General features: G+C 51.8%; 1 protein-coding gene across 1 annotated transcript in view; it reads right to left on the reverse strand.

Annotated features, from left to right (window-relative positions):
• Positions 1-16,266, reverse strand: part of SRRM3 (serine/arginine repetitive matrix 3) — a 54,704-nt gene that overhangs the window by 30,722 nt on the left and 7,716 nt on the right. The window contains exon 2 of the mRNA XM_070412755.1: positions 3,245-3,509. Coding sequence (XP_070268856.1) covers positions 3,245-3,477 — 233 coding nt within the window. The 5' untranslated portion in view covers positions 3,478-3,509. The remainder of the gene's footprint in view (positions 1-3,244; positions 3,510-16,266) is intronic.

The raw sequence follows: 16,266 nt of genomic DNA on the forward strand, positions 1-16,266 counted from the left end.
CATGGAAGGGAGGCTGGTACCCAAGCCATTCACTCTTTGTGGAAGTGGCAGCATCTGCCAACTTCAGGCCACACAGGAGGCCTGGCTAGCATTGGCCAAACCCTCAGACTAAAAGTCAATGATGTCTGTGTCCCTTGTCCCCACTCCACGGTATGGGAAGGACATGCCAAATTTGTTCCTGCTTTGGGGACTTCCTGGGTTGCCCTCTGGGGCTGGGGTGGGATGAGGAGACACTGTATTTTAAAAGATTTCCCCAGAGTGGAAAATGTTTCATTCTGCTGTCCTTGCCCAGACCTAGGGCTCCTAGATAATCCCTTTCTTTGTCATTAATTTGATTTTCACTGTAGCTCTGAGGGGGTGGATGGCCTCACTATTCCCATGTTATAACAGAGGAAACGGAACAAGGGAGAGGGGAGGGCTCAAAGCTCCACGCCCAACTAGGCTACCTTGCCGCCACCACCATTGCCATTGTGTCCTCACAGGAAGGGACCTTGGTAGGGTGGGTGGGGGATGTTTGTGGTGGGGGTGAGAACATCACATTGCACGGGCTGTGGGCTCTGTCCCCACCCCTATGGTGATTGCAGGCTGCACACAGAGGCTACCCTGGAAGGTGTTTCCAAATGCAGCATCAATCACCAGTGAATTAGCCGGCCATCCATCAATATTAAGGAAGGGATTGCTTTTTAATGAGGCCAAAGAATGCGTGTTCCTGTGACTAGTGGGAATATTTGTCAAATGCCTGAGAACCTGGTAAATAAACGCGAATGAACCAGTGTTTCTAGAAATGGATATTAATGACTAGCTTTGATAACAGGGCAAGGGTCCCTAGTGTTTGTGGAGCACTTGCTGGGGACTGACTGGGGGCAGAGGAGCCCTGTCATGCCTTAGTCCACAGGACCCTCAGAACAATTCTGGAAGGCAAGTAATTGGGGCTTGCCCAAGGTCACAGGCTTGGGCTAAAAGCCTGGGTTGTTGGGTTTCAGAGTGGCTGTGGCTTTCACCCACCAGGCTGCAACTAAGAGATGGGAGGGGAGGGGGATGGTGACTGGAGAGCTACCTTTGTGGGAGACTCCAGTCTAAGGACCACCTGCAGTAAAGATTGGGTGGGAGGAAGGGCCCTGACTGAACATCTGGAGACCTAGTGGGTGCTTCCCAGAGAGGTACAGGTCCTTAATGCCTGGGGACTGACAGCAATGACATGGCCAAATGTCTTCCCCTTCCATCAAAGGCTGCCTTCACCTGGTAAAGGTCCTCCCAAGTGCAGTGAGGGGCTGGGCTCATGGAGGAGGAGGGGGTTCAGCCAGGGGAAAGAAGGGTGGGGAGGGAGAGGAGCTTCCTGAGGAATGTGCCTTAGGGTTCCCTGAAAGAAGTCATCCCTTCTGTTCCCTACCCACACCCAAGCTCCCTTCACTCCTCTCCCCTCAGCAGGGTTTGCAGGTTTAAGGTCCTGGGGCTCTCTGCAGAAGGAAACTCCATCCTATTCCCTACTCAACCCTGCCCCGGGGATCTCCTTTCTTCTGCCCACATCCACAGCTCATGGAACCTGTTTTCAGCTGCCAGCAGAGGCCTCCTTTTGGTCTGTTTTCAGTAGCCTTCCATCCATCACTCTTTGAAGAGACCCTACCTCCCCTGTCCCTCAACCTGGTCCCCAGCTGGAGGTGAACACCAAGTCCCCGTGCCCATGTTTTTTCCTTATAAACCCTGCAGGAGGCCCTGGACCCGGGCCTGCCTTTCTGATGGCCTTCCTGATGGCCTTCCACTGGTGGCTCTCTCTCTGTTTGAGCCTCAGTGTCTTCCTGGGCTCCACAGGGACAGTGAACTGTGTCTTGGCTGCCTCTTGAGAAGTCCAAGAGGACTGGATGGACAGACAGAAGTATGGTTTGGAAGGACTGCTGTACCCAGGCTGTCTGCCCCGATGTGGCTCCAGGCCCAATCCCACCCACTGGCATTTCTGACTTCTCAGCTCACTGATAGTGCATATCTGATGGACAGGCCCTGCTCCCAACTTTGTCTCTCTCCACAGCCAGATCACTCCTTTCAAAGTACTCAGGACAGATGCAAAAGGGAGCTTTGGGACTAGTAGCTTTCCTTGGAGCTGCACAAATGGGTAGGCTTTGCTCCTAGGTTTGTTTGTTTGTTTTGCTTTTTTTGTCTTCAGCCTCATGTGGAGGGCTGTCTTCACTAGACTTGCCAGGGAGGTCCCTCACAACTCCTCCTTCTCAGCTGGACAAACTCCTACTCGTCCTTCAAGGCCCATTCGAATGTCTTCTCCTCTTAAAACCTCTCCTCTGAGCTCCTGAAGCACCTGGCCCTCTCCTGTCCTGTCCTGTCCTGTACCGTGATTCTAATCTGTTTGTGATGGCGCTGGTTGTTAACATGCTTGTTTCCCTTTGGAGATGGGGAGAGACTTTGAGGAAGTAACTCCGAACCAACGCTGGGTCCCAGCATGGCTCAGCACAGTGCCCAGCACACTTATGTGCCCCATGACTGGCTCTCACCTAGAGAGGATGAAACCAAGCTTCCAGATGTGGCTGCCAGCAGCATTCCTTTGCTGAAGCCACAGGAAGCCCTCGCACATAGTAAGGGTCCATTGTGCTTTCTTGTCTGGCTGCAGCCCGTGCTTGGCAGCGTTTAGGCGCTCGAGCCGCCGATTTTATAGAAGGGGAAACCGAGCATGTTTACATGCCTCTCTCCCCCACTGGACTGGACTGGATGTTTTTCAAAGGCATGAGTTGTGTCTCCTTGGACTCTGTGAATCTGAGCTGGACATAGAGTGGGTGTTCAAGACAGTTTATTGGCTGAATGAACAAGTAAATGAATAAAAAGTTCGGTTGGGCCGAAACCAGTTTGGCTCAGTGGATAGAGCGTCGGCTTGTGGACTGAAAGGTCCCAGGTTCGATTCCAGTCAAGGGCATGTACCTAGGTTGCGGGCACATCCTCAGTAGGAGGTGTGCAGAAGGCAGCTGATCGATGTTTCTCTCTCATCGATGTTTCTGACTCTCTATCCCTCTCCCTTCCTCTCTGTAAAAAATCAATAAATATTAAAAAAAAAAAAAAGTTCGGTTAGGTTTGCAATGGTTCCACTCCTACTATTTCAGACTCCCTTCCCTTGGTCCCTTGCCTGACTGGGTTCCAGGGTCCCCACACTTGCCTAGCTCCGCCCTCCACCCCCGCCCCGCCCCCGCCCGCTGGCCCTGCCCCACAGCCCACAGGTTCCCCGTCTTGGGCCCAGCGGCACGCTCACCCCTGCTCCTCCATCATCTCCTGCAGCTCCATGCACTTGAGCTCCACGCGCCGCTTGCGCTCGTGGTCCAGGATCTCGCGGTGCGCGCGCTTTACCAGCCCTGGCTCGGCGGCGCGCATCTCCTCCTCGGTCCGCGGCCAGTTCCCCGAGGAGGCGCCTGGCTGCGGGAAGCCGTTCGCAGCATCGGGCGGGGACGGCATGCTGGCCGCCCCGTTGTTCACGGTGGAGGACATAGCGGCTGGCCCCGGAGCTGCTGGCCTCGGCCCTGTGGGACAGACACAGACACGAGGCGAGATGGTCACTTCTCGGCCACCTGCTAAGCTCCTCTCCGCGCGGGTTAATCCTGAAGATTTAAAGGCCCACTCATGGCTCTAATCTGCTTCCCCTCAGACTGCGGAGGGGGGTGGACAGCAAGTCTGCACCTTTGGGTCACATCTCAGAGCAGGAGCGGGGATTGGACACTGTAAGATGGGTGAATGCAGGCGGGACTATAGATCATTTCTAAGGGGCGTTGGCTTGGAATAGAATCATTTTCAGGGACCTATAACCACCAGGGCAATCCTCTCTGCCTTGTACCAATGCCTGGGCCTGTCCGCCTAGCCTTTGCCTGCCCACCTGCTTGCATCTCCCCAGGCAATCAAATTAGTCCCTGGGAAAATTTGTTAGTTTTATTCTTGTTTTTCCTTCAGGGTCAGTTTAAATCTCCTTCTCCCCAAAACACTCATTATCCTGGCTCTGGCTGGTAGGAATCACAGACCACATGTGCTCCCACCTCCCAGGGCAGCCCTGCAGAGATGGGAAGACAGAGCCTTCTCCAGGCTTCGGGGCACTCCCACCGCAGATGCAGTGTTCAGTCCCCACTTAGATTTGGCTAACTGCTCCCAAACCAGCAGGCCAGGTGGGGGCCTGATCCAGATTAGAACCCTCCTTTGTTCTGGAAACACTACTTCTGAAGATGTGACCAAAAGTGGCACTGACATTAGCTTTCCAGGCAGCCACATCCTCCTACAGGCTCGGGGTGACATGGGAGTCAGCACGGCTTGGGAGGTAAGAAGTCCTGGCTCCACAGTAGGCCCAAGGTAGAGCATATGCATGCATTTGCGTGGGCACACACAAGTATGCGTGCACACACACACACACACACACATACACACCAAGGACCTATCTTAACAGAGGGAGGCACCTTCTGAGCTATTTCCATTTCCTTTCTCCAAGGCTCTGCTAGTTGCTAAGCAACAGGGAGGCCTCCTTCTCAGGGAGTGGGATGCCAGGGAGGGGAAGGGTGGAGGGAGGTGGGAAGAGAAGAAGAGACTGGGCATATCTGGACATCCTGGATGGACCTTCCCTGCAACACAACCCCCAACACACACTCCCCTTACTGGCCTCAGTGTGATGGGGATGGGGGACATTCAGAGACACAGAGATTGGAAGGCAGAGAAGCAAGAGGGGGACTGTGAGAGGCATAGAAGCTCTAAAGGGGACAGAGTGAATATGGTTATGAGAACATAAACTCCTTTATATGTCTATCCTCTTAAGTCCCAAGTCCCTGGGTTCCAGGCCATGCTCCTCCACTCCTTTCTGAGTGACCCTGAGATCATCACTCCCCGTCTCTGAACCTCTGACCCCCTCCTGTGTCTGGGAGCATCATCCAGACTCTTCAGGAGAGGAGGGCTCTTGGGCGTTTACAGACCAAAAATGTTCTTTTAACCTCTCTCCTCCCCAAACCCTGTAGGCATCTTGCCTGTCCCTATCCCACCGTTGCACCCCAGCTCCACCAAGGCTTCTCCTGGGGCATCCATAAGCATCACCTACTCTCCAGCCCCCATGCAGAGCTCTGGGAACTCTGCTCCCCGCCCCCCTGTCTTGGCCACTGTGCTTAGCTCATGGGTGACACCTCTGTATATTGCTCACCTGAACCAGGGGCATGTATAGAGCTTGGAGACCACCACTGTCCTGGCCCACTGTAGCTCACCTATCATCAAGTTTGGCCCCTCATCCTCTCTTTTCAACATTGCTCACATTTATCCACTTCCTTCCCTCCCATTACCATCTCAATCCAAGCCCCTCACTCTGGTCCACTTCAGCCTGAGTGTCCTGCCCCCCTGGCCCCTCCCCCCCACCCTCTCCATCCATCCTGCATCAGCAACCTGGGAGATCAGTCCAGGAGCAAATCAGGTGTCATGCTCTGATTAACAGCCTCTAGTGACCTCCTGTCACTTTGGCTGAAAGTTGTGACACAACCTGCCTTTTGATCTGGCCTCCAAGCCCCTTCCAACAGATTCTCCATCTTTCTTGTCTCTCCCTTTCCCTGGGACACTTCCCCTGACTCCTACATTTCTTAAAGTTACTGCTCGTAGGCATCACCACCTTCTGGAAGCCTTCCCTCAGCCCTCTGGAAGGTGCTGCCCTCCCAGAGCTCTTGCCACTCACTGTTGTCACTATGAGTTCACGGGCCTGGCTCTCCCAGGCTGGGGGCAGTTTAGTTTTCTGCTCCTAGTGCCAGCAAAGTGCCCGAGCAAGTGGAACTCAATGCATATGGATAGAACAAATGGAAAACAATTATAACGGGAGGCGGGATGGAGGAATGCCTGGTACTGCCCTCAGTACAGCCTGCAAGACCCCTTCATGCTTTGCCCTGTGCTATCCTGCAGCTTCATTCCTTGATACACTTCATCCTGCAACCAACATCCAGCCCCTCAGTCTTGGTCATGTGTTCCCAGACAAGCATTCTCACTCCTTTGTGCCTTTGCCCATGTGGTTACCTTATACTGGAATACCTGCTCCCCTCTTCTCCATCTGGGGAACTTCTACTCATCCTTCAGGGCCCAGCCCAAATGTCACCTCCCCTGGGAAGCCTTCCCCACTTCTGAGGAAGGATGAGTCATTCCCTGCTTGACTCCCACTGCTTTTGTCCTCACCTCTTTAGATACAGTGGTTCAACTTGTTTTCATCTGACCCCTGTTCTAGACTGTGAGCCCTTTGAGGGGAGGAGACCGTCCCTTCATTACAGCTTCTCAGAGCCTCCCCAGAGCCTGGCAATGCCGGAGGCACATTGAAGGTGTGGGTAGAAAGCCAGGTTTTTAGCCATGTTGCTCTGCAGGCTTACCTTCTGATGCGAGTAAGGCTCCCCAGCCTAGAGCTTGGCCCAGCTCCTTGCGGGCAGGGGAAGAAGAGCTGATGGGGGCAGTTCTGAACAGCAGAGTCAGATCTCCAGACCCTGAGGAATTCTATTCCCAGCACTAGGAAAATGTGTGGGTGAGATTGCTGGGCTTCTGGGGGCAATCTTTCAGGGTGCGAAGGTACAGGGGGCAGGTGCAGTCTGCATTTTCACTAGGACAGATGGTGGATTCTCCCAACTTCTGGTGAGTTGGAGGGTGCCAGGCTGGCATCTGAGGCTGGTTATTAAAAGGATGACCCTTTAACCCCTAGAGAAGAGGCAGGGGTCATTGCTCACTATGTTAGGGTTGCTGGGCCAGCAAACCAGGGAGCTACTGCAGGCACATGGTCTTTCTGTGAGGCACTGACGTTATCTTTTATGAAATCCTTGTGAGATGTCAGAGGGCAAAGAGACATCGTGCTGGTGGGAACTAATAGCCTGTATGGTTGTAATTGGTGGATAGAGTGACCTGTGTTTAAGAGAGATACTTAATAGGTCAATGTCACATTAGATGGAGGTATTTAATGGGGGACCATAGGGCTCTGTCCTCACCATTGATCCAATATGTTCACCATTGACTGGAGGGAACTTTGACAATCTGATAATCAGATTCACCAAGGATACAATCTGGGAAGGCTCATGAATTCAGAGTCAGAATCTAAAAGGACGCAACAGACTGGAGCAATGGAAGGAATCTAAGAAGGTGAAACAGGATAGTGAAAAATGCCACATTCTGGAGCTAGGTCCCAAACTAACTTTCTAAAATTGGAATGGGTAGAAATGCAGTGGTTCTCAACCTTCTGGCCCTTTAAATACAGTTCCTCATGTTGTGACCCCCAACCATAAATTTATTTTCGTTACTACTTCATAAGTGAAATTTTGCTACTGTTATGAATCGTGATGTAAATATCTGATATGCAGGATGGTCTTAGGCGACCCCTGTGAAAGGGTCGTTCGACCGCCAAAGGGGTCGCGACCACAGGTTGAGAACCGCTGGTATAGAGGCATCATATTTAGGAAGGATTTAGAGGTTTTCAATGGTCAGAGATGCAATCATGATGTGGCTGCCAAAAGTCTATGTTATCCTATGGTATAGCAACAAAAATATGATGTATAGAATAAGGAAATGATAAGAATATACAGATGATCAGAATCCCTATCTTTAAATATTTAAAGGATTGTAGAGGATATAGGCCAAACCTAGCTGAATCTGCTGGAAGCTTATAAGTAGGTAGGGTTGCCAAATTTGGCAAATAAAAATATAGAATGTGCAGTTAAATTAAATTTGAATTTCATGAATTTCATATTTGGGACATACTTATACTAAAAAAAATTATTCACTGTTCATCTGAAATTCAAATTTAACCTGGTGTCTTGCATTTTATATGTTCATGTTACCTGGGACTCACCCCAGATCTAATGAATAAAAATCTCTGGAGGTTAAATTGTTAATGTTCCCCAGATGGTTTTGATATAGATCATGGACTAGCAATTGGGAGCCCTGTCAGAGCAGCAGTTCTCACATTTTATCAGGCCTCAGAGTCACCTGGGTGGCTTGTTGAAACCAGAGGACTGGGCCCCACCCTGAGTTTCTGACTCAGTAGATCTGGGGTAGTGTCTGAGAATTCGAATTTCTAACAATTTCTCAAATGCTGACCTTTGACCACACTGAGAGGAACAAGGTCCTAGCCAATCTCTCCCACTATCATTCTGTCCCCTTCAGAGACTCACCCACTGTTGGCCTTTGTCCCAGAAGACAAAGCCAAATTCCTTCAGGGAAGTCATCTAGAGTGAACTTCAGCTAAGTCCATAAAAGATTGCCCCCCCCCCCCACCCCAACAATCAAATCTTAATTAAAAACAAAACAAAACTAAGCAGTTCAGTTCATCCCAGGATGAGTGAGTTCCCCATTACAGAGACTGTTCAAGCAGGAGATAGATACTATATTCACCCAAACACTCACCCAACATCTACTCTGGGCCCCACCCTATGAAAGGCTGAGGATTTGGACATGAACAAGAGTCCATCCTGGCTATCTGGGAGCTCGAAGGCTGGCTTGGGAAACCAATAGTTATCAGGTGTAGTGTCTGCAGCTTTGCCTGGTTGGTCAGGGCAGGATTCCCAAAGCGGGTGGGAGGGGCTGTAGGCAGGGACACCGGAGCAGGTGAGGCCTGAATAGAATTCAAGAAATAGACTCGGCAGGATGTGACTGGATGTGGATGAGCTGATTTGAGTGACCAGGTAGATTGTACAGCCATTTACTGTGATGGGGAACGTGGAGGGCAGATTAAGAGTGTGTTGAGGGTGTGGGGCTTGTGGGGGTCAAGCAGGCAGATATGACATCTAGAGCCATAGCCCTAACCCTGACCCTAACTTGCCAAGGTCCCTGGGGACACTGACACAGTCTCTTTGGAGGCAGAGCAGCAAATGAGAAGTCTTTTCTCAACTGCTAATTGGCTGTTGGACCTGAAGAAGTCTCTTCCCCTCTCTGGACTCTTGTTTCCCCCACTGGCCAATGCAGGGAGCGGGGCTGGACTCAGAGACTCCACAGGTCCTTTCCTAGTCTGGAAATCTAGGTAACTATAAATGTGTACTGCCAAGCCTTCAGCCCCCCTCCTTCCTGCTTCTATAGCCACTGCTGCCGCGTCCCCCCCCCCCCCCCCCCCCCCCCCCCCCCCGCCAGAGCTCCGCCCTGAGGCTGTCTCCAGCACTGGGTCAGGTCCCAAGGGCAAGCCCATGGGCTGGGCCAGCCAAACCCATGTGCAGATTAAGTCCTGCAGATCTGAGTGGTTAAAGAGCCAGACCTCTAATTTACAAGCCTCATAGCTGAGTCCCTGGGCATTCCTTCTACTCCCAGACCCAAGCCTGGTCCCTTGAGTAGAACTGGCGGAGACAGGATGGAACAGTTTGGCTGCTGGTACCTGCAAGTCCAGCCCTGCTGGTAGAGATTAATTGAAGGTGAAACAGTCCATCTGTACTGCAGTGTCCAGTCTGCTGACAGGCACGGAGCCTCCCAGCTAATGAGATCATCACTCATCCTGGGCTCAGAAGGGTGAGATGCTCGCTCAGATCGGTAGTGACCTGGCTGGGTCTGGGGAGAGGGAGCAGTGGACGACATATGTGTCTGAGGGGGAGACTGGGCCTTGCCTTGGGGAACTCTGGTTTGAGGCAGAGACAGGGCTATGCTCTTTGGGAACTCATAATCTGAGTGACCTTGTCATGTGCCTTAAATTCTGTGCCTTGGTTTCCTTGCCTGTAAAATGGAACTAATAACAGCACCCTCCCCAGAGGTTTGTTGTAAAGGATGAATACATGTGAAATGGTACCACAGTGCTTAGCATGCAGTGAATATCTCATACATGGTACCGATGTTCGTTATTATTTGTCAGTGGTGACTGTCCTGTTTTGGACTTGGTGGAGTCCCTAGTCATCCAGGGGGAGATGTCTAGGAGCCTCAGATCATGGGTCTGGCACTCGGGAGGCTGAGCTCGGGCCTGATTTGGGAACTGTCATTACATAGTTGGAGACTGAGACGGGAGAGTGAACAGGTTGCTGATTGTGGAGGGAAGAGAGAGCAGAAGCAGGAGCTCAGGGCAGGAGGTGGAGGTCATTTTGAGGAGCCTGCTGAGGTGACATGGGCCACTATCCTATGGCTGGCCTCAGCAAACTCCTCCCCTCCCCACCTCACTCCCAGGGCATCAGCCTCCAGCACCAGTGGCACCCACCTAGGGCCCCCTTTGTTCTGGAGGCTCAGAAGCCTCTCTCACCAGGGGGCAGCGCTCACTGACCTGGGGGCCCTTTTCCCTGCCTCCACCTGCCAGACACCTCTCTCCCCATTGATGATGCCAGGACTCAAGGCCTCCACACCTCAAACGTACAGGTTCCCAGAGCTTTAAGTAAGCTCTCGATCCCCAGTCACATACAATATAACCACATTCTTGCTACTAAGGTGTTTCTGTGGTCCCCCACAGGCCCAGGAAAGCCAGGTGTGGGGTGGGTGGACAAGGAGCACTGGGTTTGGAGTCAGAGGACTTGAGCTTGAATTTTGGTTCTACCTGTGTGACCAGGAAAAGTCATTAAACCTCCTGAGCCTCAGTTTTCTGATCTGTAAAATGAGGACAATACTCCTTACCTCACAGCATGGTGGGATCGCTCATTCTTTCAGTGACAAGCTTGTTATGAAGACAGACCCTAGTTACACCCCTCCGTGCACCCTGGCTTGGTGCTGGGGTAGTAAATATGAGACCAGGGAAAGTCTGCTTGGCCTGGGAAGGTCAGGGAAGGCCTCACAAAGGCCATGGTTTTGAATTGGCCCTTTGGACGACAAATTGCTCCTTGTAAGGAAGGGAAAGTCCAGGTGGGGGGCAGCACAGGCTAAGGGTAAGGGCAGGCAGGGGGCAGCCCTGGGGCTAAGTGGACCAGGGTGGAGTGGAATCATGGTGGGGACTGCCTTCCTTTGAGGTGGGGGCTGTGAGCGCAATGTGAGGCCTTCCAGAGAAAAAGCCCAGCGTGAGAGAGAGGGTGGAGAGGGACATGCCTCCTGGATTTCCTGGAGGAAAAGAATTCTTTGTAACTGTCAGAAACATGATGGAACTGACAAACACACATGAAACCACATACCTAGGTTGTGAAACTAAGTCCAGGTCTTTGTAAAAATGAGTGTGCAACAACAATGGTTTGTCAAGACATTTATCCAAGCTGGGAAAGAACACCCATCTCACTGTGTCCAAGGAAGCTCAGGGTGTCACCCCACCTCAGTCCCTGACACTGAAGCCATGCGGTACCTGTGACACCGATGTGTTTCCTGAGCACTGGGGGGAGGGGCTCTCCTGTCAACCCCACCCTTCCCTGTGGGGACCTTCTCCAGACTCCATGAGCCTCTCCAGCCCAGTGGCTACAACACCCTGAAAGCCTTCCCCATGCTCCCTGCCCAGGAGGGTGGGTTGGCGTGGGGGGGGGGGGGGCGGGGGTAAAGGCCACAGGATAGGGTGAAAGCCCCTCAGCTTAGGAGCAGGTCAAGCCCTCATGTCACAGCTATTCAGCGAGTGGGCACTCTGGGGCCCAGCAGAGGGCAAGAGAGAGATATAGGGGGAGAAGCAGTGATGCCTATAATGTAGCAAGGTAAGTGCTGGAATGGCGGACATGTAGAGACATTAGCTGAGAGGGTGTGTGTGAGAGAAGGAATATAGTTAGGAGGTCTTCCTGGAGGAGAGGTCTTGAAGTATACGTAGGAACTGGTGGGACAAAGATGGGGAGGAAGGATGTCGCGGGTAGAGTGTGGGGCGTGTGTGAAGAAAGCTTAATGAGGAAAGAGGGAAGAGCATGGCTTGTTGCACAGCTGAGCACAGTGGGTGGGAGGAGACAGCGGAGCTAGGTCTGTACCTTGCAGGCAGTAGGGAGCCAGAGAAGACTGTGGAGCTGGAGAGGCCATGATCAGATCTGCATTTGGGAAAGATCTCTTTTGCTAACCGGTGCCTTCACTTTTGCTGGCCCTTACCCTTTAGAGAGAGGTGTGAGCCTAACTCCACATGAACTTGGTCACCATTAATCAAGGCAGACATAAAACTTGAAATGCATCAATAAATAGACTTGATTAAAAAAAATCAAGACGGACATGTGCAGATCAGCAAGTGACAGAAGAGCCAGCCTATGTTCAAATCACTTACTATGTGCCCCACGGTGACCTAACTTCTGTGCTGTTTCCTCATTTGTAAAATGGTGTTAATATTAGTAACCCCCTTAGGGTTGAGGGAGTTAACCCATTAGTTAAGGGCACTTACTAAGTTCCATGTCCAAATACCTTTGCTAGTATTACCATAAACAATGCCAACCAGTCTAAACCACTACAGGCATGGGTTAACCAGTGGGACATATAGATCAGTATCAATCACAACAGATTATGTAGATAATTTACCATTCCAAATCAGTACCAACTTGTGAAGACTAGAAGGCCAACAAGGTCACTTTTCACAGATAACAACCCACATGGACCGGTGGAGACCAGTATTCACTGCTAAGAAAATGCTGCAGGGTGAGGCCTGGGAGGAAGGCGCTGGGCCGCTGGCAGTGAGAGGGTTAGCTAAGCGAGCTTCCTCTCTGCCTCCTGGGGACTCTCTCAGGAGGGGAGGGCAGGAGATGCTGGCTCTGCTACTTGTTACCCAACCCTCCTGAAGATGCTGTGGGGGAGGGGGGAGGGAGAAATGCTGAAAGCCTTCCTTTCAATTATTCAGCAGCCAGAGCTTCCTGCCGCCCCTGTTGGAGCCGGAGGAAGTCCTTGGCCAGAGTCCCCAGGCTGGGGCTGGCTGGGATGATGGAGTGCTGGTTCCAGGAGGGCCAGGCAGCCTGGCCGACAGGGGTGCTGGTACCATATCCTGGGCCTGGGCCTCAGTGCTCTTGGTCCTCTCCTGCCCTCCTCTACCCAGCCCTGTGCTGGAGCTGTCCCCTGCCCTGCAGTCTCAGTCTATGCTACGGAATGGAGGTGTTGGGGCTGGCTACGTGCTCAGAAGCAAAAGGGGAGATCCAGGGCAGGCAAAGGAAGGAGGGCAAGCCCACTGACCACAGGAGAAAGCCCAGGTAACTTAGCTGGCACCTGGGTCCTGGGCATCCTGTCCAGCCCCCGATATGTCTCAGACACACGGCACTCTGCTCCACCCAGGAACACACTGGTCTATGCTGGTCCCTCTACTTGGAATGCTCTTACCCTTCCATTCATCCTACAAGACTGTTTAAGCATCACCTCCTTGGTGAAGCCTTCCATGACCTCCACTGGGGGACACACATCTGTGGTGCTCCTGGAGCCTAAGCCCCCTGGCTACCACTCTCAGCATTTACCTCTGTTCTATTGCGGCTGTTGGCTCCCTGGCCTAGTGAGCGCTCTCCAAGGGCAGTGACTGGGATGCTTCCATTTTCATGTCCCTGATGCTCAGCATAGAACTTGGCACAAAGCAGCCATCTGTGAACGCTTGTGGAAACCCAGACTGTGTTTGGACTGACAGTGAGCTCACTACTTGTGTTTTATTACTGCCATCTCTGGGGACCTCAGTGAGAAAGGTCTCTAGTTACTGCTCTTAATATGCCTAGACTTTGTGTGTTGACATTTGCATGGGTCACATGGTCATATACTTTGTAAGCCCTGGAGTCCAGCTCTGTCTTTGAAGGGATAGGATGGACTTGCCTGCCTCTCAGCCTAGGGTCCCTGTTCCTCCTGTTCCTGTTGGCTTTGATTTGGGTTCCCAGAGCAGAGGATCCGAGTGGCAGGTCCCAGGGACAAGGAACCTGCTACTCAGAGAGGCCCACAGGACAGGCCATCCACCTAGGTGAGACCAGTGCAGACCACTGGAGCCCAGGACAGGCCATAGTGGGCCTCAATCAGACTGGATACATCAACAGAAGACGGTGGGGAACTCACAAACCACAGTAAACCAGTAATATACAGGTCAGTGGAATGGAGCAGAACCCGTAATACTGATCATTGAAAATAATACAGACCAGTTCCACCCAGTAGACAGATCTGTATAGAGCAATACTGACACCAAATAAGCAAGTAGTATTTTAGCCTCCCCTGCACTCTAGTGGAACAAATAAATTCCTGCCCCTACCCAGCCCATTCTGCTCCTATTCAGGGCCCTCGTTGGCCTTCAGGGAGCTGTAGCCATCCAGCCAGGGAGCAGGCAGCTTCCTGTTGCTGTCTGAGCTAGAATGTAGATCTGGGAGCCTGAGAAAGGATGTCTGATGGCATGGGCTCCCACGGAGGTGGTGATCTCTGTGTCCGGGGGAGGGTCCAAGCCAGATGGCGTTGGTGAGGTGTCCTAGGGAGAGCCGTGTAATTACGTGTCAGGACTCCATGCTCTCCAAGGACCCTGCCATGCTGACCCTGGAGTTAAATCAGAGGAACCCGTATGCTCTCATCTGCTTCTATCACCCCCTTCATCTCCGTCTCCTCCCCATCAGGACCCAGCCCTCCCAGGCTCACACCTGGGAGCTGGGCTGAGGAAAGGTAAGATGAGCTAGAAGCTCTGTAACCAGATATCTTTTCCTCTTGGTGCCTCAGTTTCCTCATCCAGATGACATGTCAGGAGCCTGGGCCAGGGTAAGGCTGGGCTGAGTCCCTGGCAGTCCAAGACAGAGAATAATCAAAGCTGTGGGTGATGTGCCTCCCTAGGAGCTATCAGGAGGAAGGGTGTGCTGGGACAGTCAGATAAGCGCCTTCTACCCACTGGGGCTGGTGACAGGAGAAGCCAGGGGCAGCTGCCTCCACTGCCTACACCATCTCATTATGGAAAATTCCCTCTATTGACTCTTCTCTAATCAGGCAGGCTGCCCTGGGCATCCCCCCCAGGTTTCTGCTGGGCCGGGTGAGATCAAAGAGAGCCGGGCTGGGGGCTGGAGCCTGGAGCCTCAGCTGCCATTCTCATCGATCCAGATGCGCCTCTTGTTGCTAGGCAACAGCCTCCAGTCTCTCCTGTTCCTTCCTCCCCCCAGGGGCTGCAGGATAGGGCAGTTAAGGGGTGGGGGAGAGACCCCACATTCATTCTCCAGGTTTTCTCACACCAAGCTAGAGAGCTATGTCACCAAGTGGGGAGCCCCTCCACCTGCCCAGGAAGTGCTCCCCATTCTGGAAGCTTGACCCTCTCACTAAGATGAACCCCTTTCTCCCCTCACATTTGAATTCATCTCTAGAATATTAAAAATCCACACCTCCTCTGCTCCATGTAAGCACTCTCTCAGGAGTACAGGCCAGGGACTCACCAGAGAGGGGAGGGGACCCTCAGGGGGTCAGTGACAAAGTCAAAATAAGACTGCAGGCTACCAACTTCCAGCTCAGTGTTGGACTAGATATGAAAGCCATTTAATCTTGAGAGAATGGCTCTGAAGACAAACTCACACTCCCAGTTTTGAGTGGGTTGGCTTTTTTTTTTTCTTTTTCCAAAACGTAGGATGCATTTCATAGTAGTTTTTTTTTTCTTTTTTGTTTCAAGTGCTATAATTTAAAACTGTAAGTTGTGCTTTAAAACAGGCATTAAAATGTACTATGAGTTTTGGGGGCTGTAATTGACTAAATAATGGAAATCTGATCATTTTGTCATAGTTTAATATTTTGCATATTTTATCTCCCTGATACTGCTCCTCCACCCTCTTTTTAAAACTGAATATGCACATTTCATCCCAGAAGTTGTTATGTGGTGACCTACTTATATCATGGCTGATTTAGGGTTTTAATGTCTCTCCCCCTCTGAGGTCTTCACAGCCCTTTGGGATTGAAAGTATCTGGCTCTTCCCTCTGGTCCCTCATTAAACCTTTCTTTCTTTCTTTTCCTTTCTTTCTTTCTTTCTTTCTTTCTTTCTTTCTTTCTTTCTTTCTTTCTTTCTTTCTTTCTTCCTTCCTTCCTTCCTTCCTTCCTTCCTTCCTTCCTTCCTTCCTTCCTTCCTTTCTTTCTCTTTTAATGCAACTAAGGAGGAGGAAGAGGTGATGCACTTCCTAAAGTGTGAAGATCCAGAACTCAGCTGTCAAGGGTCCAGCCCTGAGAACCGCCGGGAGGTGCACAGGCCCTGGGCAGCAGTCCTGGTGTCCACTGCCTGCCACCGGCTCCCCCAGCTCCACAGCACAGTGACAGCTCCTCCCTGACTCCCCTGCCAGCCCCCGTCACACACTTCAACTCTGAGAGGCACAGCTTTGCAGGGTCCTTGACAAATGGTAGCCAATTAATGTCAATTAATCTGATTAGCCTAAATAGTTAATTAAGCAGTTAATTAAAACATCATTGACAATAACCTGAGGGATTGTGGGTGGGAGGCATGAATGATGGGGAGAGGGGTCCCTCTTTGCTCTGGGAAGGCACAAGCCCTCTAAGGTCAGATTGGCAGT

The sequence above is a fragment of the Myotis yumanensis genome, unplaced genomic scaffold (genome assembly GCF_028538775.1).
Source record: "Myotis yumanensis isolate MYYU_CA2020_CCGP unplaced genomic scaffold, mMyoYum1.0.hap1 SCAF_4, whole genome shotgun sequence".
NCBI lineage: Eukaryota > Metazoa > Chordata > Mammalia > Chiroptera > Vespertilionidae > Myotis > Myotis yumanensis.